General features: G+C 39.8%; 1 protein-coding gene and 1 long non-coding RNA gene across 4 annotated transcripts in view; one reads left to right on the forward strand and one right to left on the reverse strand.

The window, feature by feature from the left end:
* LOC121293625 overlaps window positions 1-1,951 on the reverse strand; it is a 95,061-nt gene extending 93,110 nt beyond the window's left edge. For both annotated transcript variants that reach the window (XR_005946574.1, XR_005946573.1), the window contains exon 1: window positions 1,563-1,951. This is a non-coding gene — a long non-coding RNA (uncharacterized LOC121293625). The remainder of the gene's footprint in view (window positions 1-1,562) is intronic.
* pmp22b (peripheral myelin protein 22b) lies at window positions 541-18,080 on the forward strand. 2 transcript variants are annotated; one of them, XM_041216761.1, is made up of 5 exons: window positions 541-677; window positions 2,331-2,435; window positions 3,008-3,101; window positions 8,785-8,925; window positions 14,894-18,080. In XM_041216761.1, exons 2-5 carry the CDS (start codon window positions 2,358-2,360, stop codon window positions 15,058-15,060), a joined length of 480 nt encoding a protein of 159 aa, XP_041072695.1. In that variant the 5' UTR covers window positions 541-677; window positions 2,331-2,357; the 3' UTR covers window positions 15,061-18,080. The 2 variants fall into 2 exon arrangements, with proteins under 2 accessions (XP_041072695.1, XP_041072694.1); XM_041216760.1 differs by having other exon boundaries at window positions 586-797.
* The last annotated feature ends 7,622 nt before the right edge of the window (window positions 18,081-25,702 follow it).

Consider the following 25,702-nt stretch of genomic DNA (forward strand, 5'->3'; position numbering starts at 1 on the left):
ATCTCGCCCTGGCATCTACTCCATGATCGCCGGTGTGTTTTTCTCTGTTTACAACTGGCGGACAAAAAACCCAGCAGAAATCACCAGGCTGGTGAAATACGAGTAATAAACGATATATATATATGTATATATATGTAGATGGGGAAAATCCTAATTTAAGGAGGCTAGCCTGCAACCCTCACATCCCAGCCAACAGCAGTTAGCAATTCATTAAGCCATGCTGATGTTCCCTGCGGGAAAGGTGTGCGGTAACAAGTGCCGTGGGAGTGGGCTGTTCTGTCGGCGTGAGGAGAGCTCTCTGCAAAAATCGTCTACTTGGCAGCACCGAGTCTGCGATTTGCTTTGCGCCTTGAGATGCCCCCCGTTAGTCCGTCACCCGTGGCCCCTGAGTGATCGCCGGCTGCTGCCTGTCGGCTCCGACTACAGACTGGCGCAGGATAGAGGGTGACTGATGACCTCCAACATGGCCTTGTCCAGCCCGTTTGCCACCCCCCCCTCTCACTCTCCCAAATCTCAGTGCCAACAGCTGACAGCAGCCACACCCCAGGCGCCGTGCGTAATGAGGGCGTTGGTCTCCCTACTAAAGGGGCCAGTTTATAACTTCAAGTTTCTTTGACGGGGCTTAGCTGTTAACGTCAAGTTCTCTCAGATCGATTGCTAAGGATATCTGTCCAAGAGTAAGTTGGGATCGCCTTTTCCTCTTTCTGTATCAGAACACGGCTGAAGGATCTGGTTTTTTTAAAAAAAAATTCTAAATTTGTTGAACATTCTGAGGGCACAGGATAACTTGTCAAAAAGTAAGTTTGAACTGAACTATATTTACATGGGAAAGACCGTCCGGCTTCCTAAAGGCCCAAGAAACTTTTCAAAAGTTATTTTTTCTTTGTGGGGGGGGGGGGGGGGGTGGCTTTAACTCGTCTCAAGACGAAAAAGGGATTCAAAACTTTGGGAAAAGGCAGGAAAGTTTACGGGAGCCGCAGTTTTAATTTTAGCTGCGCGCTTTTAATAGTTATTTTGCAGAGCTTAGGGGGTGGTGGGTGACTACCCGGACTGGCTGCTGGCAAGATTCCTGCTTGCTTTTCTTTTAAAAATAATTGTGTTAACGAATATTCTTGTTTTTTTTTTTCCCCCTGAACGTGTATGAATACATTCCTGTCTCACCTTTGGAAGTGACTGCATCGCCCCGCAAAGCGGAACCTGAAACAGCTGCCCAGATGTTTCAGATCCTTTTTGGTTTAGCCCACCTATCGTAATTTATTTATTTCACGAATTGGATTGCTTGCTGCATTTCATAAATTGCTTGTTTATTTTAGATGGCCAGTGATTGGGGAGGGGAGTGGGGAGGGGGGGGGGGAGGTTAAAATGTTCCTGTTGAGCCTCGACGCTCTATAATTGGTTAAGATGCCTGCTTGCTTTAATCTACACCAAATGTCAAAAAAAGAGAACCCCGAGCTACTGCCTTGGTCAATGGTGCCTTTGTGGGGAGCGGCCTGGGGTTTGGGATGAAATATTTTTTAAAAAAACCACGGCTCCTGAAAGTGGCGTTGTGGCGGATCCCTTACCTCACGACCCTGCAATCAGTTCTCTCTTGCCCCGAATGGGTTCCGAGCCGCTTTGGGCACAGTCGATTCATGGAAGGTTAATTTAACAACAGCCTTCGGGTTTCTTCATCCGCTGAAATTGACTTTGAAAGAACTGAGTAAAGCGCTGTTCAAAATAATATATTAAAATTAAGGCATTGCAACCTCCATGAGCATAATGTAAACAGAGTATTGATCTTAAAATGTTTACAGTGTGTTGCGTATTCGGAACTTGGATATTTGTGGGATCTGGTGTCGCGAACCGAGAAGGCTAATGCTTTAAAACATTAAATGTGTGCAAGAAGAAATTGGAGGAGGGTGGGGGTTATGCATCATTCCCTTCAATGTGGCTTTTTATCGGTGCTGTCTATTTAAACTTTGACTGCCGCTGGCTCCGCGCAGAGTGATGATCAGTATCTTTGGGGCAGGGTTACTGCATGCTTAGACAAAATCAAATGATTATGATTAATGAAAGCCTTTACCGCAGTGGAAAGAATTAAAAGTACAAAAAAAATGAAACAGTTCAGGTAGCGCTGGTGGATCTTGCTCTCAGAGTAACGGTGCTGCCCTGACAGGCAGGCTCCCTCTGCCGGGGATTATCGTCTTGTCAATGATGTAGACACGCCCTGAGTTTACTAAGATCACTGCAGCGGAGAAAAAGCGCTAGAGACCGTCGCACCTCTTTCCAAGCAGTTCACAGGCAACTTACCTCCCTCTTTTTCTCGCTTCCCCCCTCTTTTTTTGTTTTAGTTTCCAAACTTGAAAAAAATCTCCAAAATGATCGTGTTGCTGGCGGGTATCATTGTGCTGCATCTGACAGTCCTGGTGTTGCTGCTAATCTCCACAATTGTTAATGTAAGTACAACAGGCTACTTAAAGCAGAGAGAAAAAAAAAAATCCCTGGGCTCAGACTGACAGAGGTACCTAAGAGAGAAAAAAAAACGCAGCGTCTCCGATACTCTCATCAAGGTTCTCATTTGGTACAATGGGAAATAATTCACACCCAGGGTCAGACTGAACTGCCTTTTCGTTTCAGAATATATTGACTTTTAAACTGGCGGAAAGTTTGCTCAGTTTTTCTTAAAGCTAAGTGAGTGCTGTTTATTCGTTTTAGTGACTTGATGCGTACAAGTGTTATTCGTACGTATCATCGACAGAGCATATTTTACACAAATACCTGGATTGCTTGACATTAATGCAGCTTTAATTGAATGGGCGACTGTTTTATTTTAAAAGTCATTTTTCAGTAAATCCTTTGGTGTTTACGAAACAAGAATGCGTTTTAAGTTAAATTGGGTTTCCGAGTGTAGTTCTCAGAGTAGTTTTAGAATTAAACTCATTTGCACCTGAATTTTTTCATTGAATTGATAACGGAATTTCACCTCCTGCAGACAAGCTGTTTAACCCTTGTTGTGTTTCTCTTGTAGTCTTGGTGGTACTTCAGTGATTCTCATAGTTTAGATATCTGGCAGAATTGTACATGGATGGAATTCTGGAATTGCGATGCATATACCACTAACGGTGAGTGTTTTCCCATTTCCTCTCAGTTTGCAGTTTGCTACTGCTTGTTTGAGAGTAAAGACCAGTCTATACTTGAACATGGTCACACCATAGATCATTCCCATTTAGAGTTTGCAGTTACAATGAAATGCACACATCTCCATTCCATTCATGAGCATGCCCTCTGAACCAGGAATGCTTTATAAAATTTGCTTAACGTCTCTGTTTTTATAAAGTGGATGAATATGGGCGAGGTTCTGGGAGTCTGTGAAGTCTGGGAGCACCTAGTGGGCAAGCTGCAAAAGTGCTCTGAATGGGCCAGAGTTGAATCTTGGCAGCGCCTCATGCTGCAGAGTCAGCACTTTGCAGCAAGGGACTGGGCTGGGATCAGCCATCAATTGCACAACGTAGGCAGAAATTCCACATTCATTCAAGTCCACTCAGATTGAATTAATTTTTTTCTAACACATTGCCTTTGTTATTTAACCTTGGCTATTTAATATGACATTACTGAGTATGGTAAATGCCAGAGACAGCTCAAATCTAAATGAGATTAAATATTTGTCCATCAGTTAATGATGCAGTCAATTTTATAGTTTAAATATTTTTCACCCAGTGACTTTTCAATCCAAATAATTTTGGGAAGTATTTAAACAGATGAATATCATTCACATTACTGGGGTGAAACAAAGTGTTAGTGGGATTTGATTCCTCAAACTTTTTAGGGTTTGATTATTAGATCTGGGGAAGTGAGAATACAAAAAAAAATTACAGTTTGCTACATAGAATTTTTACTTCAACCTTTATTATTATATGGCACTTTTCAAATAAGAGCTTGGAACTTCTTCCTGGTGTTCCTGTCAATATCTATTCCTCATTACTAAATCGTATTACCTCATGCACCCAAAATGGCTGCCACAATTTCCAACATTGCAACATCTCTACAATTCAATAAGCATTTCATTAGCTGTAAATTCAATTATTTTCTCTCCTCTTAATATCAGCGAAAAATGCTAAATCCTTTGAACCTGATTTAAACCCCAATGTATTAGTTTATGGATCAATTATACTTGGTGCAGTCACCTTCAGGGCAGGAGATGTTCAATAACAAAGTAAGTTAGCAGTTTGTTTTGTTTTTGTGTTTGCAAAAAAATGGTAATGCTATTTGAAATTGAATAATTGTTTTGGTAGAATATATTAAATTGGGTGCAATTACACCACAACCACATGATCTGAAATTAAACCATGAACTTGTGTTCCAAAAACCACTGTGACCAGTTTTATTTCTTCAGAGAGTCAAGCCAATTTTTTTTCTCACACTACTTGCAAAAAATTTAGCTATAGTGCCCTTACCGTGCTTCTATTCATTTCACAAGGTATAGCTGGATTTTCTAGACCGAGAAAGCAGGCTGGAACAGAGAGAGTTGAATAAATAAAAAATATTTAGGATTTCAACCAACTTCATGACAACTTTTCCCCCTATTTTTGAGAAAACAAAAATACAGAGTGGTTAGCTGCAAGCTGAGGCAGTTGCTGCAACTTAGTTATAGATTGGAGTGAGGCAGCTGATCATAATGTCTCAAAAATGAAAGTATCAACATTCTTTTAGATTCAGAGCAAGACTAATATAGCACAGAATACCCAATCTGTAAAGAAAATAGTTTGACCAGATCGAAATGGGATTGAGTGTTTCCTTGGCTAATACAGTTTACAGCATATGGGTTGGTACTGGTTTATGGAACAGCACAGTATATAAATCATGCTGAATTTGGGATTTTGGCAGGCCCTGGTTAGAATATTAGTGATGGTTTAGAGAAATGGCCCACTTCTGAATATTTGATATCCACAAAGGAACGGTATTCCTCGATGGGCTCTCTTGGTTTGAGAATCACAGAGATTACAGTTTCATCAAAATTTGAAAGTAATAGAAAGAAAGAGATTTTCAGTTGGAGAAACATGAGCTGCGCTGCCAGAAATTCTGTTTGAAGGGAATGATTAAGCAGATTAAAGTTACATTTTCCTCCTCACAAGCTGTTTGATCAGATTTCATAAGATGCCAATAGTTAAGCTCACTGTTGCATTCATTATTCCAGGCCAAGAAAGTGGTACATAGCTAGGCTTGGAGTGTGCTACAGTTAGAATAATTTTCTAACATGTAAGTTACATCTTCAATTTCAAAATGAGAAAAGAAGAAAATGGAGATTTCAATTTGGTGTTAAAATGCAGTCTGGGCTTCAGAAATATCAATGAACACTGGTGAGAGCTCAATACACGGTGCAGGATAGTTTTAAAAATAAACAGGGGAGGAACTGAAGCAAATCTGGAAGAAGTAATGCTTAAACATTAAAGCGTTTAGATAGTACAGCAAGCTTGGAGGAGATTTACATATCAATGCAAATGTCCTGCTGCAAGCAAATCTTCACACACATAATCATCCCGGCAGTTTTGGTTATAACCTATTAGTAAATGTAACATGCTGCAGGCAACAGGATTCCATTGCCTGCCTACTTTTCATATGGATAATAGAAGCCGTGCATGACATTCTGCAGGTTAGGTGGGAGGTGCTGAGACTGTGCCAGCCATTGTAGGGCGTAGACTGGCACCATCGGAGGTGGAAGTGGGAATCTGCTGTGACCTTTAAAGAAGAGAAGCTTTTGTAGAACTTCAAAATCACAATGGCCTACCTAAATAAGAAGGAGAAATTTGAAGTACTAAAGATAAAAAGAAACAGAAGATGCTGGTTTAAAAACAATAGTTTCACCCGTGCCTAAGAGGAAATATAACACAGGCCAATGTTTTGTTTGGAAAGTCTCAGAATTTAAACTGGAACATCGGGCCGAATTTTATGCTGGTGGGATTTTACAGTCCCACTGAAGTCAATGGACCTTTGAATGGCTCGCTGCATTTTCCAGCCCAGCCCCCATCATGATGGGGCTGGAAAACTCTGCCTATTAACTTGCCTTCTCTTTCAAACACTGACAGACCTCCCTCATATATCCAGTATTTTATGTTTCTGCTTTTTCTACACCACTGCTTACCACACAAAAAGATCATGCTTTTAACATTCAGTGAACGTACCTCTACTGAGATGAAAATGTTGCTGATTGTCTTAGTTTCTGAACAGCAAGTTTTAATTTGCGAAACACAGTCTGTTGGCGACCTGTGACCTTTACTGGAACCTTATTCTAAGCTATGACAGAATCTCGCAGTGTAGAGTAAGGATTGTTGGTTTAGCAGCAGAAATAGAAAGTAAAACATGTGGGTCAGTTGGCCGTGACAGTCTTTATTTATTTAATGGGCAGCAATTTCTAAAGGTCCAATGTTAGCAGCATTTTATTACCATTTCTGATATCTCCTTTAGTACTGTGATTTTTCTGCAAACTTAAGTGATAAGTTAGTGCATTTTGTTTATCAGGCATAGTTAACTCAAGTTTTGTAACAAATCATTTATAAACTGCATTGCCAGGTAGCTGCATAAAGGAATGGGACCTTCCTTTTCTTATGGTGTGTGGCATTTGAAACTTTAATTCTGATTGTCTATAAACAAAGATAATAATGATCAGCTTATTTATCAGGAATTAGAGATAAATCCAGCAGACCAACCTTCAGCTGTTTTTATTCTCTTACCTTACAAAGTTGAGGCGTCATTTAAGTGCTAGTGTGCAATTTGGATTACAGGGCAGTGATGTAAACATATTGTGTGTGAATTATTCTTAAAAGCGTGAAGTCTATTTATAGTATACAAAATATGTCACAGGCATTTAAAGTCTGCCTTGTTGGCTGAAGAACTCCAGTTAAAAGCCAATGAAAAGATAATATAACATGATTAAAGGATTACTTTGTATCTTGTGCTTCCAACACTCAGCTGTGCTCAGTAGGATGGCTTTAGATGAAAATGTTCCCCAACTTAACTATACCTTAAAAACTTACAGCTTCCAGTTGCCTTAACTAAAGAGCTAGGGGCACATTTTTCTGCCCCCTTCCCCCAGCCCACTCAGCACTAGACAAGTGCCAACATTAGCTCACTGGTGCCACTGTCACCTCTGAGTTAGAAGGCAGTAGGTTCCAGCTCTGCTTCAGTGATCTGAGCACCCGATCTAGGCTGACACATGAGTGCAGGGAATGCAGTAGTGTTGAAGGTGCTGTCTTTTGGATGTGATGTTACACTGAGGCCATGTTTACCCATTCAAGTTGACACAAAAAGATTTCATGGCACTATTTGAAGAAGAGCAGAGGAGTTCTCCTGCTGTGCTTGCCAACATTTATCCCTCAGTTAGATTACCTGGTTATTTATCTCATTGCTGTTTGCGGAACATTACTATCTGTGAATTGTATGCCACATTTCCTTACATTGTAGTAACTACTTCAAAAGAACTTCCTTGCCTGTGAGATGTTTTAGGACGCCCTGAGGTCATGAAAAGTGTTATATAAATCCAAGTTTGCTTTTAGACAGGAGAAATGCCCCTTTGGTTCTCACTTGAAGTCAGTAGTGGTGTGGGGGAGGTGATACCAACACTTTCTTTTGGTGCTGCTCTCTTAGGGGCACAACAAGCTTCTGAATAGGGAAGTGAGGTAGGAGACTAGCAACTTGTTAGGGTGTTTCCAACAGGCCTATATTTACAGTAGGCTCAGGCCAGTCCTTTGGTTCCCAAGGAAAACTCCCAAAATGCTGGGGTAATGCAAAAAGAGCAGCAATCCAGGTTTTTCCTTGTCCTTTGCACCTAGAAAACTTGGCATTTCCCAGGAGTGCAAAGGTCAGGAGAATTCATCATTCTGTATTTATCCGTATTACAAGTTCACTCAGGCGTACAGCCTAAATTGTCTGCTTAACACTTAATCTGACTCAGAAACTCAACTTGCTTTTATTCATTTATGTGATGCGGGTGTCGCTGGCTAGGCCAGCATTTATTGTTCAACCCAAATTGCCCTTGAGAAGGTGGTGGTGAGCTGCCTTCTTGAACCGCTGCAGTCCATGTGGTGCAGGTACACCCACAGTGCTGTTAGGGAGGGAGCTCCAGGGTTTTGACCCAGCGACAGTTAAGGAACAGCGATATATTTCCAAGTCAGGATGGTGGGTGGTTTGGAGGGGAACTCCCAAATGGTGGTGTTCCCATGTATCTGCAGTCCTTGTCCTTCTAGATGGTAGCGGTCATGGGTTTGGAAGGTGCTGCCTAAGGAGCCTTGGTGAGTTTCTGCAGTGCATCTTGTAGATGGTACACACTGCTGCCACTGTGTGTCAGTGGTGGAGGGAGTGAATGTTTGTGGAAGGGGTGCCAATCGAGTGGGCTGCTTGATACCAGTTGTCAGTGATGTGGGTGAGGCACTTTTTACAGTAGTAGTGTATGTGGCATCACTTTTGGACCTTACTTTTTAAACATGATTCAGTTTATTATTGCACCCTCCAAGATGGTTATTTATTCTAGTTCTGTCGAAGGGTCATGAGGACTCGAAACGTCAACTCTTTTCTTCTCCGCCGATGCTGCCAGACCTGCTGAGTTTTTCCAGGTAATTCTGTTTTTGTTTTGGATTTCCAGCATCCGCAGTTTTTTTGTTTTTATGGTTATTTATCCTCTAGTTTAAACTGATGGTTCCTTTCGGTACAGCATTGTAGAATTGCCCCACATGAGGGAGCAAGACTGTAAGAAATGAATTTAGATGCTCTTTCATTGTAATTAACAGTTTTTCTTTTGACCTGTATTTTCAGAATGGCTGCAAGCTGTTCAGGCTATGATGATTCTTTCCATCATCTTCAGCGTCTTGTCAGTGATTTTGTTCTTCTGCCAGTTGTTCACGCTCCAGAAAGGTGGTCGGTTTTACATCACTGGAATCTTTCAGCTACTTGCAGGTAAGTTTAAAGATTGACTATTATGTTTTCACAATGTCTGTGTAAGAATGGTGAATAATTGAAGTGTCTACTTCCTTTTCTGTTGCAATATGAATCATTTGTCCTTCTGATTGTTTTTAATTGCTCAAGGATAATTAGTGTTCTCTGTATCTTAAAGGCTGGATTTCAGAGTTGTAGGTTGTGTGGACTGACACGCTTGGTATTCCAAATATATTTACCTTATTTTTCCCGACTTTTCTATACTCCAGTTTCTGCTTCCTGTCAGCTTGTTTTGACTGAGGTAATAAGATAGTTTGGGTGGTGGACGTATTGACGATTGCTGCCATAGCACTGTGATGTGATCAGCACTAGGAGGTTCCCTTCAATGTAGGTGCAGTGGAACTAATTTTGTTAGAATATTTTGTTCTTTATTAACATGGAAGTTTCTCTTAAGCAAGAACGAGCAGCCAGTGCAGTTTTACAAGTTTCCATCTCCTCACGATGCACTTGTAGACAATTTGGTTAGAGTAGAACATTCTACGAAGAGATTGATATGATGGAAGGTAAAAGAGCAACTGGTCCATCGATGCCTGTTCTGTACCATCGCAATGTAACTGAGCATCATGATTCCCAGCATCGCCACTCAACAGCAGCCATGTCATTTCCTGTGAGAGGCATAAACTTCGTCTAATCAAAGTGAAAACATGGTGGAAATTCTTCTCCGACTTTCAAAGGCAGTCAAAATCAGTTCAAGAGCCCACAGAGAATATGAGAGACATCATCTAATAAACCTCCCTGCCTTCTTGAATGCTGTATATTGGCCAGAACCCGAAATCCGTTCATCTTTCTTGAGTGCTTGCAGCTGATCTGAATTACCTGCACCTTGCTCCAGAGGTTGACTGTCTGCGTGAAGAAAATCTTCCTGATATCTCAATGGCTCGGCTTACTTATATACACATCCCCTACTATCCAAATCATATAGTGTCTCCATATGGATGCAGTCCAGTCCTGTCCTTGTTTGAAAACCTTACAACAGGAACTAAACTACCCTTCTGAGATGGTACTTGATTGATATGAAAGCAATAAGAACTTTCCTATTGTATACTTTCTCATTGTTTCACTTTGAGTTTCTAATAAAGTAGTGTAGAAATTGTAGGTTTGGCCCGGTTTTGTGCTGTAGCTGCTCCTAGAGATAACTAATGTCAGATGGAAAGTTAATTTGGTTTTGACATAAAACGGTGCCATTTCAGGTTTAAAAAAAGGAAGTGGGTCTGACAGCTTTTAGTTGGCAGACCTTATTTCCTTTCCATTTTAAGCATTTCTATGAAGCACCCAACTTTAAACTTAAAATCATCCCTTTTCTGCCTACCATTGTACCACCTTGAAATAGCATGTGAATTGACAGCTAGGATGCAGCATTGAACATGAGTGGAGAACAGCTAAGCTGATTAGTACTTAAAAAAAACTTGGACCCCAGAATGATCTACCCTGGAAAGAACATAAGCTGGATGTGGTTTCTCTACAGTCTTATGTTTCAGTTGTTGTACAGTGGATGTATTGGAACTCTGTTATACTTTAGAATGACCAGAGCCAGTCCAGTTTATATAAAATTAGAATTTGTTAATGTTTCTGGGTTGCACTCATGTCGGAGTGTATATATGGGAGAGAGTAATATTCACTATTGCTGCGGCCGATTGCTAGTAACCCAATTGAAGAAACATCCCTGAATATGATTCAATTTCTTTTACGTTAAATTGAGAATTACTGCAAAGAAATTCAAGTTTGTAGCTCTGGATTTTTGAAGATAGGAGATATTTAATGATGTTGAGAATATGTCATGAGCAGAATTCCTATTAATTGAAGTCTGGCATGTGAGATTTTATCGGTTTTAATAGTCAATAATATTGCTACTAATGCTAGGTCATTATGAATATTACAACAAAAATGATACATGGAAATTGAATCAATTGACATACATGAAGGACTAGGTCATAGGTATTTCTGATGTTATAAACCTAGATAGGCAAGCTTTGCATGATCATTCCTTAATAACTGGAATCATGTCCGTTAATTTATTAATACTTGCAATTAAAAATCTGTTTACAGATAAATGTGATCTTGCTAGTTAGTTAAAGGTCAGCAAGAATTGCTTTAAGCAGGCTGGATTCTGGGGAATTTGATCCTGTTCAATTCGTATGCATTCCTGTGATACATACGTGTTCACACAGATATAAATGGCTCTCTGTTTATTACTGAACTAAATGAGATTGAGGCCCGTGGGTCTGGGAGAAATGTTGAAAAAATATTGGAATAGCTACTTTCTGAAATTCTGAAACCAGTTGCACCTGGTTATGTGCCAGTCACGATGAAAACCTACAACTAAAATATTTTAACCTGCCTGAGGAGCAGAGAGATTATTATCAAAGACTTCTCCTCAGTAAATACAGAAAAATGACAAAATACGAAATTTGTTGAACTATGGTTTATAGCTGTTATACCACCAGTAGTTAAAGAATAATGTTAGGAGTGAATCAACTAACCTCTAAAGCTAGGTAAAGAGACTATAAAAATAAAAGTCTACAAAATGACCTTAGTTCAAATTCCTCCAAGTGCCAAGTTTAGTGACTGGGAAACAAAAAGCTGAATGGGTGAAGATACATCTTGTGCAGGAACTAAAAATAAATCCAGAGCTTCTTCCAAATACAAGAACCAGAGTCAGGACAAGCTGAATGTAGTTGAAGATATGGAGAAAGAAAGCCGCCAAACAAAATTCAAGATCAGACTGAGGGAAGTTCAAACAAATGCTGCATGTGATAAATTTGATGGATGGAGGCTCAAGTAATGAACAGTTACCATGCCGAAATCTAATTTTCAGAAAAGAGGATTTGAAAATCATTGCTGTGATTTCAAAACTAAATATCACTCAATCAGAATGATTATGATGTCTTGTTGACATCAGGTCTGAGATACCAACTTGACTATCAGAATGGTTTGTCCCACTGTTACCAGCATATCCATTTACTTTTACTGATTTTTATGATATAGAGTATGATTACAGACAGCTGCTGATTTCTGAAGTCGCAAGAATATTTTTTTCTAGTGGAATAGTGTATTTATATGCAAACTTGACAAACCTGTGGATTGCTTCATTATAGTGTATAATATTAATAAAAGGTGAATCTGGCTAAAGGAATCTTCAGTTTCAATGTTAGGTTGACCTAAAAACTCATTTTGTCGGCTTGTTTCTTTAAATCATGGAGTGGTCTCATGAAACATGATCATTGGTTCCATTCTGGTGGATTTTTAGCTTAACCTCAGTACCTTGAGAATTTTTCACAGATCTGAACAAAGTTTGTAAATAAAAATTATGGGTATATTTTAATTTTTTTTGCACATCATCAATAGGTTATGTAACAACCTTCACTGTGGTAGGACATTCTCTGATCTTTTGTAACATTTTGGTCTTTCCTGTTGGAAACCTAACCGTTTTATTCCTGTAGGTAAGATAGAACAGCTTCTGTTTTCATTAGAAGTACAGTTAACCCGGATTATTGTAACTGTGCAGCAATACAGAGTCCAGACTTAAAACAAACCATAGTTCCCAAAAGTACAGCAACAAACTCTTGAAAGTTGACATAAAGACTTGCAACCAAGTTGCTGCAACAAGACAAATAATTTACTTTTGACATGGTGCAGTATCAAACCATTACAACAGTGTGGTTATGTTTACTTTGGCCAATGAAATGAAAAACAGTTCAGTTATTTCTAATAGAAGGCTGAATGAAATCAGCCTCAGTCAATAGCTTTCGTTATGGCTTCTGCATATGAATGATGCAAAGACACTACTGTCTCTAGGTGGGATAAAAACTGGTTTGATCGGTTTCAATTACTTGAATCATATCTGGATTTAAGACACAAGATGTTCAGTGCTTTCGTAAAAGCTTGCTTTGATGTCGGCAGCTTTGTAACACAACAGACTGACATCGAAACTTGGCCTTGCTTATAGTAGCACAATATAGCTTTGGTTTCCTGTTGTGTATACTGGGTACGCAACAACTTCAACCTACACTTCAATAGTTTCCATAGTAAAAAGTCCCAAGGCACTTCAGAAGAACATTGTCAAACACCATTTGATGTTAGTGGTCTGGAAAGGAATTCTAGGTCACATTATGAACAAGATGGGAATTCCAACTTAAATAATTACTTTGTATTTATAATCTAACTTACCCTCCACCAATTACGTAACAACATCAAAGTCATTCATCATATGGGAAGTAATTCTGGACTTTAGAGAGAAGCAGTAAAGCACTAACTAAATGCTTCTCTTTCTCACTCAGGAAGAACCAACCTAATGCAATTATTAAATGATTTTAGTTTTGCATGGATGTGCCCAATGTGAATTACTGTTTAAAACTATTGTGCTTAATTGCTGTATTTTAAGCTAAAGACTGACCTCTAAGTTAGATTTAAGTTAATGCAGGGTTCTCAGTATTCCATTGGTTGATGCCCCCCCCCCCCCCCCCCCCCCCCCCCCCCCCCCGCGCCCCCCAACTCAGTCGCAGTTTAGTACAATAGGAATCGGTGTCAGTCCTCTTTGAGATGTCAGAAGTTGAATTACGTAAATGCCTCATTAATGGATGGCTAGGATCCTCTAAGGGCCCAATGGGGATCTGTGTGGTGATGTTACCATCTTTTAGGGGAACAGATGTCATAGCTGGGGTAAGTTTAGCTGATTGAGAAAGTGTACCTGTAAAATTAGCAGTTTAACTTAATATTACTAGTGGGTTGGTTGAATCAGGGCCAGGCTAACTAATAACAGAACTTTGTTATGCACTACGATTCCCTTTGACAGTCAATGTTGGTTTAGCTGTGGATCATCAAATTCAAAGAGTTATATTTGGGGATTCTGATACATCAGATTTTTTTTTAACTAAGTCTCTGTTACTTCTTGCTTTAGATTCCTACTCTGAAAGCAACTTTCACAAGAATGGCTACTTAGAGATTTTTTCCAGGAAATTATTATAAATCTACAGAAGTTTTGTACAGAAAGAACTTAGTTCTGGCACAAATGTTCATTCCTGCTTTATGCAAGGCTGGTAATAAGGAACATTCCTGTATTTCCCCCTCAACTGCAACATATCCCACATTTCTGAGAATTGGTTTCCTCTTTTTATGGGCTAAAACAATTTGGTAGGAGATTTTCTTTAAGAGACACTGCACTAAATGGAGGCTTTTGCTATATTTAGACTGAATGTCATTTCCAGCTTTGTAGTTCCTAATTTATATTGCAAGCTAGAAGGACTAGAGTTGTAGCCGGGTTGAGAAACCTGCCCTTGCATAGGTCACATGCCTTCATAGCGTGTCTCTCCAACAGGTTAAAATTTTCATGTTTAGAGTGTGTTGGCAAGTTATGTAAATTAATGCTTAAAAAGTGCCCTTGAAGAAATTTCTAAATCCAGTTTGATACTGCATATTGTTATGGGAGCGTCAAACCCAAGAAGTGTGATACGACCCCTTCCATAGAGCCTCTGACTGCTTTGCATTAGGGGAGTCAGTTTAGGGTTACACTGCAACTTTAGCAAAGTGGGCTCTCTAGGAGGAAACTTTAACCTAAATCACCTGCCAAGGAAACTGAGTAGATTGACTGCAAAGCTAGTTTTACGTACGACCCAAGTTTACTCTTCATTGAAGTCAATACAAAATAATATTGGGCAGATTGTAAAATTGGTGTTCTACCTGACGCTGCATTAGGTAACAATTACCCTGTCTGAATCAGAGCACAACAGTTTCTGCTCTTTTTCTACAAGCCTCATGGAAGTCATTTGGCCCAGACCTCCCACCAGGGTGCTACAGTCATGCACAGTTTATCAGGTCTAGTGTGCAATATTTGCACACAATGTATTATCAAAACTGTATTGTTTTACACTCAGGATGAAATAGCTATATGAAATAAATTGGATTTGAAACAAATCTTTGTGTTATTTTGCAGGCATTTGTGTGATGAGCGGAGCAGCAATATACACAGTACAGTACCCACATATTCATGGTGAGCGCTACAGTGGCAGCTATGGATTTGCCTACATTTTGGCATGGATTGCTTTCCCTCTGGCCTTGTGCAGTGGAATCATCTACGTCATTCTAAGAAAACGTGAATGAGCTGCCAGAGACCACGACAATCCATGTGATGCCACCTTAGAGGAATAAAAGAAACATTACTGTTTTAATTTGAAGATGTATATAGTATCTATGGTTTAAAACCTATTTATAACACTTTTTACACATATGTACATAGTATTGTTTGCTTTTTTTTTGACTGGAGCCCTGTTTTGCAAGCTAATTAAAAGTGCCTACAGAACATACATTTTTAACAGTTTATTAAAAAAAATTTTTGCTGATGCCAAATTCTGCAACAAAACTTTATTTTGAATAGAACATGTTAACCAAAGCGCATGTACAAATTATAGCTAGTAAGCTGTTTTAAAAAAGTGGCGCAGCTTGTACAAATAAATTGCTAATAGCTGATAAGTTTGAATAGTTTACTCATGTAGATATAAAACATTTACAATTTTCAATGGTGCTATGTATTTACCATTCCTTGTAATGATAACCTATAGCAATCTCACTGGAGAGTTACTATTGGCAAGAAGGTAAAATAAATGCTTTAGTTCTACAGGATTTATTTTGTCCAAATATTTCTGTATGGAAGGAGATTTGCTTTAGCATTGATGTGGAGGTTTGAAAGCTAATATAAGCTAGGGACGGTAGGGTTAGGACTGGTGTGAGAGGTGATTTGAATGCCCAGGATTAGACACTGTCCAACGTAATGAGGCTACACTGTGTGTTTTTCTTCTGATTTTGTAGTCCAGTTCTGTGCTGCAGAATGTCACTATTCTTGTCCGATTCGCGGTCTCTCCCTTTTCACACTTGTTCTTCCTTCTTCCTTGGTAAAGCTAACCATAACTTCAACTTTCTTTTTGGGCTCTCATTGATAGCTTTGGGAAGGTGTAATGCCTCAAAGTGCAGCTGTTAGCAGTCACTGTTTTTTTTTCCGCAAAGTGGAGTCTGGGGAGCTCCTCTATTTGCCAACATTGTGAACGGCATGAAGTATCCCCATCAGTTCTGTTTCACCAGTGGAAGGAGTGGGCAGCAGACAGCAGCAAATCACAGTGTGTTGGGTGTATGATATCACCACTGCACTAAGACTCAGCCAGTCCCAAGCTGCAGACACCAAACCTGTGTCCCAGAACCAATTCCCCATGTTCCTTTTCAGTTCCTGAATGCAAAGGCATTGTCTGACTGAATTTTCAATGTTTTTCATTAACTTATACTATAGCTGGAGGTGTCAGAAAACTAGTATTGATAGGCTTTGTTTTAACTGTTGAAAGCATGCTATAAATTGTAATTGAAGATCTTAGTGTGCTCCACTAAATATAAATGTAATGTTCAGAACTAACAGTATCTACACTTTGGGAGTATAAAAGAAATGCTAATGTATCATTGTATTGACAGTGTTCTGCTACTGAGCAGTTATGCAAACATGAAAGGGGACCACCAATAAACAGTAATTAAAATAAATAGGAAGTAAAAAGAATTCAATCAAAATGTTTTCTGCATACAAAGAGGGTAACAATGCAGTTTTGGTTCATAAATAACATTTCTCATTGTTTTGAAAGAAGAGTAACATTCTACCATGCCATAGTAATGATTAAACAACAAACAGCTCTAATATCTAAATATATCTGTAGTGCTCATTGCATGAGTGTTTTCCCTAACGGTGGCCTCAGAAACAAGATTTAAATTTTATGTATCCATAAGCCAGGCATTGGCATCCTTGGCTTGTGCACATTGGAACCAATTTTTTCTGTGAAGCTGGTTTGAGTTTCATTGATTTTTGTGCCTCTTTTAGGGACTGAGGTAGTTTCACATATTTTCAGAATTGTTATTCTTTTTCCAAAGTGATGTTGACAAAAATTGAAAACCGCACGGGATTTAAATGTTTTGTCAGTGGTGTGAAATGATAGTGGATGCTTCAACGAGCTTAAAATAAATGAGTATGTGGCCTTTGTTGAGATTGCTGAGATTTTCAACCATGCAATGATGTATGAGCTTTGCTGTTTTAAAGCTGCAGGCCCTTTCTAATGTGGCAAATATTATTACTTATGAACGACATAGCTGGTATCTTATAAGAGAAGCAAATGTATTGCCCTGTTTAGAATTAAGTATGTGAGATGGTTTTCAAGAAAACCAATTTTTGCAACAGGGCAGATGCCTCCCCATCCAATGTCTTATGAAGCTGCCAGGGCCCTTTTACTGCCAACGAGGCCCATCATTCTCAAACAGACACCAGCTGCACGAGTTCCAGATGTCAAGACGTCAGTAGCTCACTGAAAACATGGTTGCTGACTGGAGAAACCTGGTTAAAATGCAGCACATGGCTGTGGGATGCTTGAAAAGTTGAGAATGCAAATATGTTTTCAAACTTGTTTTTTTTTCCCTGCTAATGGCTGCGTTGAAACATAAAGAAAAATAGGACTGGAAGTTTCGTTAATGGAGTAATACTTTAATATGCCTGAGTACTACCCCAAATAGCTGAGTGTAGCTAAGGAAGTCCCACTGCAAATGGCTGAATGCTTTTCCGGATGGCCGAGTTATACTTCAAATGATTGAGTATTGTTTGTTTCCAAGAAATCATTTGTGGGCCACTGCAGCTTTAAACAAGATATTTATTGCTTTACTACACCAGAAGTAAAATTATACTGGCTAGTGTGGTTCTCAGCCTATCCAATGCCAAAGTTAACCACTGTTTTGAAGGAGTTGTGGAATAAACAAAATCTGGCACTACGCAAAAAAGGAAATTATGTACTTATGGCTATATAGCCCTTTGATCTAATATGAAACACATAGGTTACTAAATTTATTATCCCTTTGATGAAATCTGTTCTTGTTTACATAGTACTATATAATGAAGTATGATATAGTTCTGGTCCCGTTTGCACAGACCTCTCCTGCAGATTTCTTTGTGTAACTGCCATCCGATTGAAATCTGCAGCAAGGTTGGTGCAGGATTTGTATTTGATGTGCTAACAGAAAATGCCTTATTGCGTGTAAGTACAGTCAGATGTGTTTGATGTACTTGAATAATGATGAAAATAAATAATACTGGCTTATCTGTGCAACAAATAGTCCTTTGTTACTATGTTACCAACTTGTACAAAGTGTTCAGGAATTTTTTGAAGGATTCTCATCACAAGCTTCTTCAGGTAGAAAGATAGGATGGTAAAGCCTTGAGCCCCCTGAGTTTCTGCCAATGATGCTTTCCAGGCAGCCTATACGATGTGTGCTTTCAGCTTGGTGATGTCACTCGTTTCATCCATTCATGGTGTAGTGCAGCATTATTTGTCACTATACATCTGAAATACAATTACATTTTTGCAACTAATGTATGAGTTTCAGCAACAGGCAGGCAGGATTACACTTACCTCATGAAGTGACGAATAAGAACAGCCTAATCTCCAACTAGACTCAAAGCACAAAATGAAACTCAGCTCCTCCCATTGTTAAAAATATTTCCCCTGTTTTAGTTTTTGACATGTTACTGAACTATATTTTCAACCTTGGATTCTGCTTTCTTCAGTGATAGCTACATACCATGGCTCTGAATCACTGAGCGATTAACCGCAGCTGCTGTAAGTTTTATCGCTATCCTCCATACTTTTGGATGCGATGTTGGTGTCATGTCATCATTCCACATGAGATAAGATGGGCCAAGCATCCCTCGAGTCCACAAACTCAATTGAATAGTTGGTGCAGAAATAAGCAATTGCTTCTGGAGTATCACCACATGAATGGGGCCTGTAAGATGTTGGCATGCCCGAGGACATGTGGACAATATTTTATGCACATAGTACGTGTATTTTCTCTTGTTTGGCATTATCTGGCAACCAATCTTCTTGTATTAAATGTTCAACATTAGACTGACCTGTAAGTTTAACCACTTCAAATGTTTGCCTAATTTTATCCATGTCTGTGAAATGGGCATTATTCACACTTAAAAGAAACTAGCTCAGACACATATGGGGCCATTGCGCTGATAAGTCCTTTCTGCAGGAAGAACATCTGGCGACTTATAGCTTGAAGAACACATTGAATGATGTTCATCATCTACACATAAACATCTTAAGAGATAAAAAACAGCTCCCCTTTATATGGATACAAGCCCCACTTTCTATTTACTGAAAAGAATTTTACCAAGTAAACAAGGCTCATTGCTATGCAGTTTCACAGGAGTAAAGAATGACAAGTGCATTTTTTCAGTTTACTATTCTTTGGTTTATAAATGAAATGTGCTTTTGTTTAGGAACAGTTTGTGCAATCATTTTCTCGGAGCCAGCAAAAGTAAACTTGTTGAGCAAGTGATCCTTAACTTTCCACTAGCCCATAGATTTTCCCTGTTCAGCCATTGCTACCTTTTTTACTTTCTATTTTTCAATGCTAGAGCAAATATTCTTCCTCAGCACTTCCATCTTAAGGTCCAAATCACTTTTGAGCAACATGCTGAGAGAGCTTGTACATTGAAAGAAGTGGTAACTGAGGAGGAACTTCACAATTGCAAATTGAAAGTTCAGTTGACAATTTACAACCCACTCAAGCTGTCTTTCTGGCTTTTACATGTACCTCAATAAGACTAATCATTGACAAATATGGATTATTTCTCATACACGCTTTGATTCATCATGTTGTGTTTTTAATCAGAACTGGAAAGGGTTAAACACCTGTCCAGCATTAAGAGTTGTTTCAGTTCTCATTTTAGACTAGCAACCTTGATTTCCTGTGGTCCTGCCTTGAGTCTTGAGTGGATCTGGGCTGGCAGGAAATGGACTGGAAGTTACTTACTGTCACTTCTGGAAGTTCCTGCCGGGAGTCACTCATGGCAATCACTAAACAGCTACCACTAGGATTGTGCAACTGGTGCTGCTCAAGACCCTGAGCAAGTTCAGTTCTAAATTTAAGCATCTGACTTTTATCAAAGTAGAACATTTACGAGGTGAACACCCTCCTGCCATTAAATATGTCTGCCCAAATATGAGTGGCCATATTCATTGTGAACTAATGATAGATTGACGGCCTAAGCAAGGCTAGTTGAAAGTCACCAGCCTGCAGGGGAGGATTTCAATTTAAAGCTGCAGGACAATTAATGATGCTCCTCAGCACTGCAACATTTAGAACCCTTACAAAAATGGGCCACCTCTGGAGCTCCCTACAGCTCACTGCCACAGTCTACTGAGGGAAGCAGCAACCAATTTCATCCCTGACATGGTGTCCAAGCAGAGGTGCAAACATTCCCTAGAAAATTTGTTGTGGTTCATGGGCCAAAGCCAATCCTGCCATCCTGACGTGGAAATCCTAGTGGCAGCATTCTTAATCTGCAAAGTGCAGGATTTCAGTCAGTGTGAGTTAATCATTTCAGCTTTATCTGAACTTCTTTCTTTTAGCAGAGTGGGATGTTGGGGTGCTAAACTGTTAGTTTTAATGTTATGCAGTTAGAATTTTTTTAATGGCTTATCAGCTGCTGAAATCAGTTTCTTCTTGAATCGCCCCATTTAAGATTAACAGAGAAAATAAGTGAGCACCAAAACAAAATGGCTAATGATGGTATCGGCCATGGTTTAGTACTAGCACCCTCACTGCTGAGTTATAAGGTGGTGGTTTAAAATCCCATTCCGGAGACTCAAGCACAAAATCTAAGATGGCCCTTCAGAGCAACATTGAGGGAGTGCTGCATTGTCTGACATGCTGTCTTTTGGATGAGATGAGAGGCCCCATTTGTCCTCTCAGATGGATGTAAAAAATCCCACACAAAGAAGAGTCAAAGAATTCTCCCTGGTGTCAAGACCAATATTCATACTTCAACCAGCATCACTAAAACACATTGTTTGTGGAACTTTGCTGTGCACAAATTGGCTGCCGCTTTTGCTACATTACAACAGTTATTGCACTTCAAAAGTACTTAATTGGTTATAAAGTGCTTTAGGGCTTCTTGAGATGGGGAAAGGCTCTATATAAATACAAGCATTTATTTCTAAGCAGTCTTTCCTCTATTTATTGCAATAAAGTTAAAAAATGGCCATTCAGCTCAGGAAAAAAAGAGAACTTAATTCAGTAAAATATTTGCTTGACTTTACACTGTTCCTTTGACAGAAACATTCCCTATAACCTAACTTGCACAGCAAAAGATATCTGCAGTATTAAGACCCATGTGAAATCTGCCAATTTACAGTAAATACTGTAAGAATTTTACATACCTGTTGCTTGACTCCCTCCCATCACCCATTAAACACCTGGAGCTATTTTCTGTATCAAAGGCATTCTATTAATGGAATTGTTACTGTAATGTACAAATGGCAAATTATTAAAGTGGAATAGATATCAAAATCTGGCACAAAAAATCTCCTGAGGTCTGACTACATGACCATATGAAATACTCAAGAAAGAGATGGAAAATGCAGAAACAGGAATTTGCTTAAGTAGTACAATCATTCATATTGAATTGAAAGTTGAACTGATATTTATCTCAGTTCTCTGGTAACGTGCAAGGAAAGGGCAATTTTTCCAAACCAGCCGAAATGTGCACCAGAGTGGCAATGTTTACCTACATAAGCCAATGTACCCCAATGGCATTTCATTGAGTGAAATGCTTCAGCAGGATAAGACATAAATACGAGCACTCATTTTTATTAACTTCAACAGCACTGGCAACACCTGAAGGGCTAAACACATTGCAGTTCCACTGAAACTTCCTCGATATTGCAGGAACTCACCGAGGCTCCTTAGACAGCACCTTCCAAACCCACGACCACTACCATCTAGAAGGACAAGGGCAGCAGATACATGGGGCTGAATTTTCAGTTCGTCGGGTGGGCGGGCCTGACCCAATCGCGGGCGGGCGCGGAGTCGATCGTCACCAGCAATCTGGGCCACAACGCCATTTTACAGCATGACGTCTGCCTGGAAGCACTATGCACTCCCTGTGTGGGTGGGGGGAATCCCAAAATCGAGAGTGCGCTGCTTCGTGCATGCACATGAAAGAGTGCACTCATCTACCTGAGGCTAAGTGCAGCCTCAGGGAGGTTGCCTGGACTTCTAAAAATATTAAAAATAGAGAAAAGAAAAATCCCTTACATGTCCCCTCATGTGACAATATCACATGAGTTGGGATGTGTTCATAATTTACAGAATAACTTTATTACAATCCCGCCGCTGGATGAGGTTTCGTGTTTTTTCTAGTTGCCACTGGGGCTCCTGGCCAACCCGCCAACCTTAATGTTGGACGGGCAGGTGCTTTAGTTACTTAATTGACCCTGTCAGTGGCCTCAGTTGGCCATTGACAGGTTGGCGGGCCCGCAGCTGATGTTGCTGCACCCCTGCCTTCCTGACAATTTAAATGGGGCGGGGTGACGCTGGGGGTTCCACCCGACATCATCCCGCGTCATTTTATGCGTCAGCGAGTGGGCCCCATCCCCTGCTCACCGACGGCAAAATTCTGTCCATGGGAACACCACCGCCTGGAAGTCCTCCTCCAAGCCACTCACCATCCAGGCTTGGAAATATATCACCGTTCCTTCACTGTTGCTGGGTCAAAATCCTGGAACTCCCTCCTTAACAGCGCTGTGGGTGTACCTACACCACATGGATTGCAGCGGTTCAAGAGGGCAGCTCACCACCACCTTCTGAAGGGCAACTAGGGATGGGCAATAAATGCTGGCCCAGCCAGCGACACCTGCATACTGCCAATGAATTTTTAAAAACCTTGAAATATTAAGCAGCTTTTGCAACTTCCAAAATGTAAGTTTCTAAGAACCATTTTATCCAGATTTAACATTAGAACATGTAGAAATTTATATAAAAATCCTATTAATCTAAAATAGTGATTTTTCAACCGTGGGCAGAATTATTTCAGAAACAAAGCGTAATTAGCTCAACTAGAAAGCCACCACAACGATGTGCCTATCGTTCAATACCCCACCGTCTTTATGAACCTCCCACAAAGCTGTGCCTTCCATAGTTTCATCCTTTCAAACATGCAGCCAGTTTTTCCCCTAACAAAAATAAGTCTAGGCTCCATGTGGATTTGTTAGTGTTGTTAGGTTTCTGTGGGTGGGGTCAGTGAACAAAGTCACTTCAGAGAAATTGGTGGGTGTAGCTGTAGAGAAAAAAAAATAATATTTTTACAGTTGATTAGGATTTGCAAAAGCTTTGGAGAGTATGCTATCAAGATTATTTTATCAGGACGCAAAGCCCACACTGCCAACTTTATCCTGAGTTTCTTTTTATACCAGTATCGTTTTAGGACAGTGATACAAATGAAGCATTTTTGTCCAGATAAATGGTGTGTTCTTTACTTCCTTGTTTAGTTTCACTTACAAAATACAAATAACTTATTCTGGATGATGCATAATTTGCGACAGGGCAGTGACACAGTTTAGCCTTGATGTAAAAATGCTTAATGCTGTGATTGTTGTTGAACTGGATTGGGACACTCATTTCAGAGTTATCCAACTGTAGTAGGACAAACACAATCATACTTTCCCATACTTGGTTCCAACATTAAACCACAGTGAAGCACCTATGGATCTTTTTGTAAAGGTGCTATATAAATACTGCTGTTGTCTTGTAAAACTAAGCAGTATCTACATATAGGATTTCAGTTTTATGCTTAGTCTTAACACCAGAGAAGCATCTTGGTTGTTTATGATACCATAAGGGCATGGTAGTAAGTATATGAAGACGGTTTTACTTGTTCTATCTATAGTCCCCTTATGTGTTAACTGTTCGACAAATCTAACCATTGTTTGGAGCCTAAACCATGGTCTGATGGAGCTCTGTCTTAATCAAAATCAAACACAAGGAAATCAAGGATGTAAGCTGTTCCAACTGTTTTTCGTGAAACTCCCATGCATCTTACATTTAGCTTGATTCGATAAAGTAACAAGGAATAGTTTACTTGGATTTTCAGTGTTGAGCAAATGCCTTAGTTTAAGATTAATAAGAAAGTTTGGTTTATGGAAATAAATAACAAGTCGTCACAACTAAATTGAGAACTGATTTGCAGCAGAAGATGAAGAGTAGCAATAAGGTGGACAAACAGGCAAACGGAATTAAATCACAGAAATAGTACAGCACAGATGAGGCCATTCAGCCCATCATATCTGCACCGGCTCTCCGACTAAGCAATTCGGTTAGTGCCATTTTCCCACTTTCTCCACGTAACCCTGCACATTTTTCCTTTTCAGATAATAACCCCATTCCCCCTTGATTGCTTCAATTGAACCTGCCTCCACCACACTCCCAGTCAGCGCATTCCAGACCTTAACCACTCGCTGTGTGAAAAAGGTATTTCTTATGTCTGCTTTTGCCAATTACCTTAAATCTGTGCCCTGCCATTCTTGATCTTTCCACCAATGGGAACAGTTTCTCCCTAACTACTTTGTCCGGACCCCTCATGATTTTGAATGCTTCTTTCAAATCTCCTTTCAACCTTCTCTTCTCCAAGGAAAACAGTCCCAACTTCTCCAATCTATCTACACAAATTTCCTTATTCCTGAAACCATTCTCATGAACCTTTTCTGTGGTCTCTCTAATGCCTTCACTGGAAGCAATACTCCAGTTGAGGCCAAACCAGTGTTTTATACATTTTAACCTAATCTCCCTGTTCTTGTACTCTATGCCCCTATTAATCAAGCCTAGGATACTGTATGCTTTATTAACTGCACTCTCAACTTGTCCTGCCACCTTCAATGACTTATGCACATATACATCCAGGTCCCTCTGCTCCTGCACCCCTTTAGAATTGTACCCTTTATTTTGTATTGTCTCTCTGTGTTCTTCCTACCAAAATGAATCACTGCACACTTCTCTGCATTAACTTCTGCCACTTGTCTGCCCATTGCATCAACTTGAAGTTCTACACTATCCTCCTCACAGTTCACAATGCTTCCAAGTTTCATATCATTCACAAATTTTGAAATTGTGCCCGGTACACCAAAGTCTAGATCATTAACGTATATCAGGAAAAGCAAGGGTCCCAACATAACCCATGGGAAATTCCACTACAATCCTTCCTCCAGTCTGAAAAACATCCATTAACCACTACTCTTTGTTTCCTGTCACTCAGTTAATTTGATACCCATGTTGCTACTGTCCCTTTTTACATGAGCTATAACCTTGATCACACGTCTGTTATGAGACACTGTATCACATGCCTTTTGGAGGTCCATGTAAACCACATCAACAGCATTACCCTCATCAGCCTTCTCTGTGACCACATTCAAAAAACTCCAGCAAGCTAGTTAATCATGATTTTCCCTTAACAAATCCATGCCTTTGCTCAAGTGATAATTAATTTTGTCAAGAGCTATTGTTTCTAGAAGTTCCCCCACTGCCAAAGTTAAACTGACTGGTTTGTAGTTGCTGAGCTTATCGTCACAATGTTTTCTGAATGAGGGTGTAACATATGGAAGTCCTCTGGACCCTCCCCCCCCACCCCCCCACCGTGTCTAAGGAAGACTCGGACCAATTGGACTCAGCTTCACCTGAGGTTATGCTGGTTTACAATAATTAAACCTTCTTGCCCTTAAAAGGGAGAAGCCAGGTTAAACACAGCTCTAAGGTAACAACAGAATAACAATTGTGAGTGCCATGATATAATGCCTAAGCCCTTGCAATTTATCTTCTGATTTATAATGAACAGTTCGAAAGATCCACTTTCGTATTAAAAAAAATCAGAAAATACATATGTAAA

This window comes from Carcharodon carcharias, chromosome 22, assembly GCF_017639515.1.
Source record: "Carcharodon carcharias isolate sCarCar2 chromosome 22, sCarCar2.pri, whole genome shotgun sequence".
In the NCBI taxonomy this organism is placed as follows: Eukaryota; Metazoa; Chordata; class Chondrichthyes; order Lamniformes; family Lamnidae; genus Carcharodon; species Carcharodon carcharias.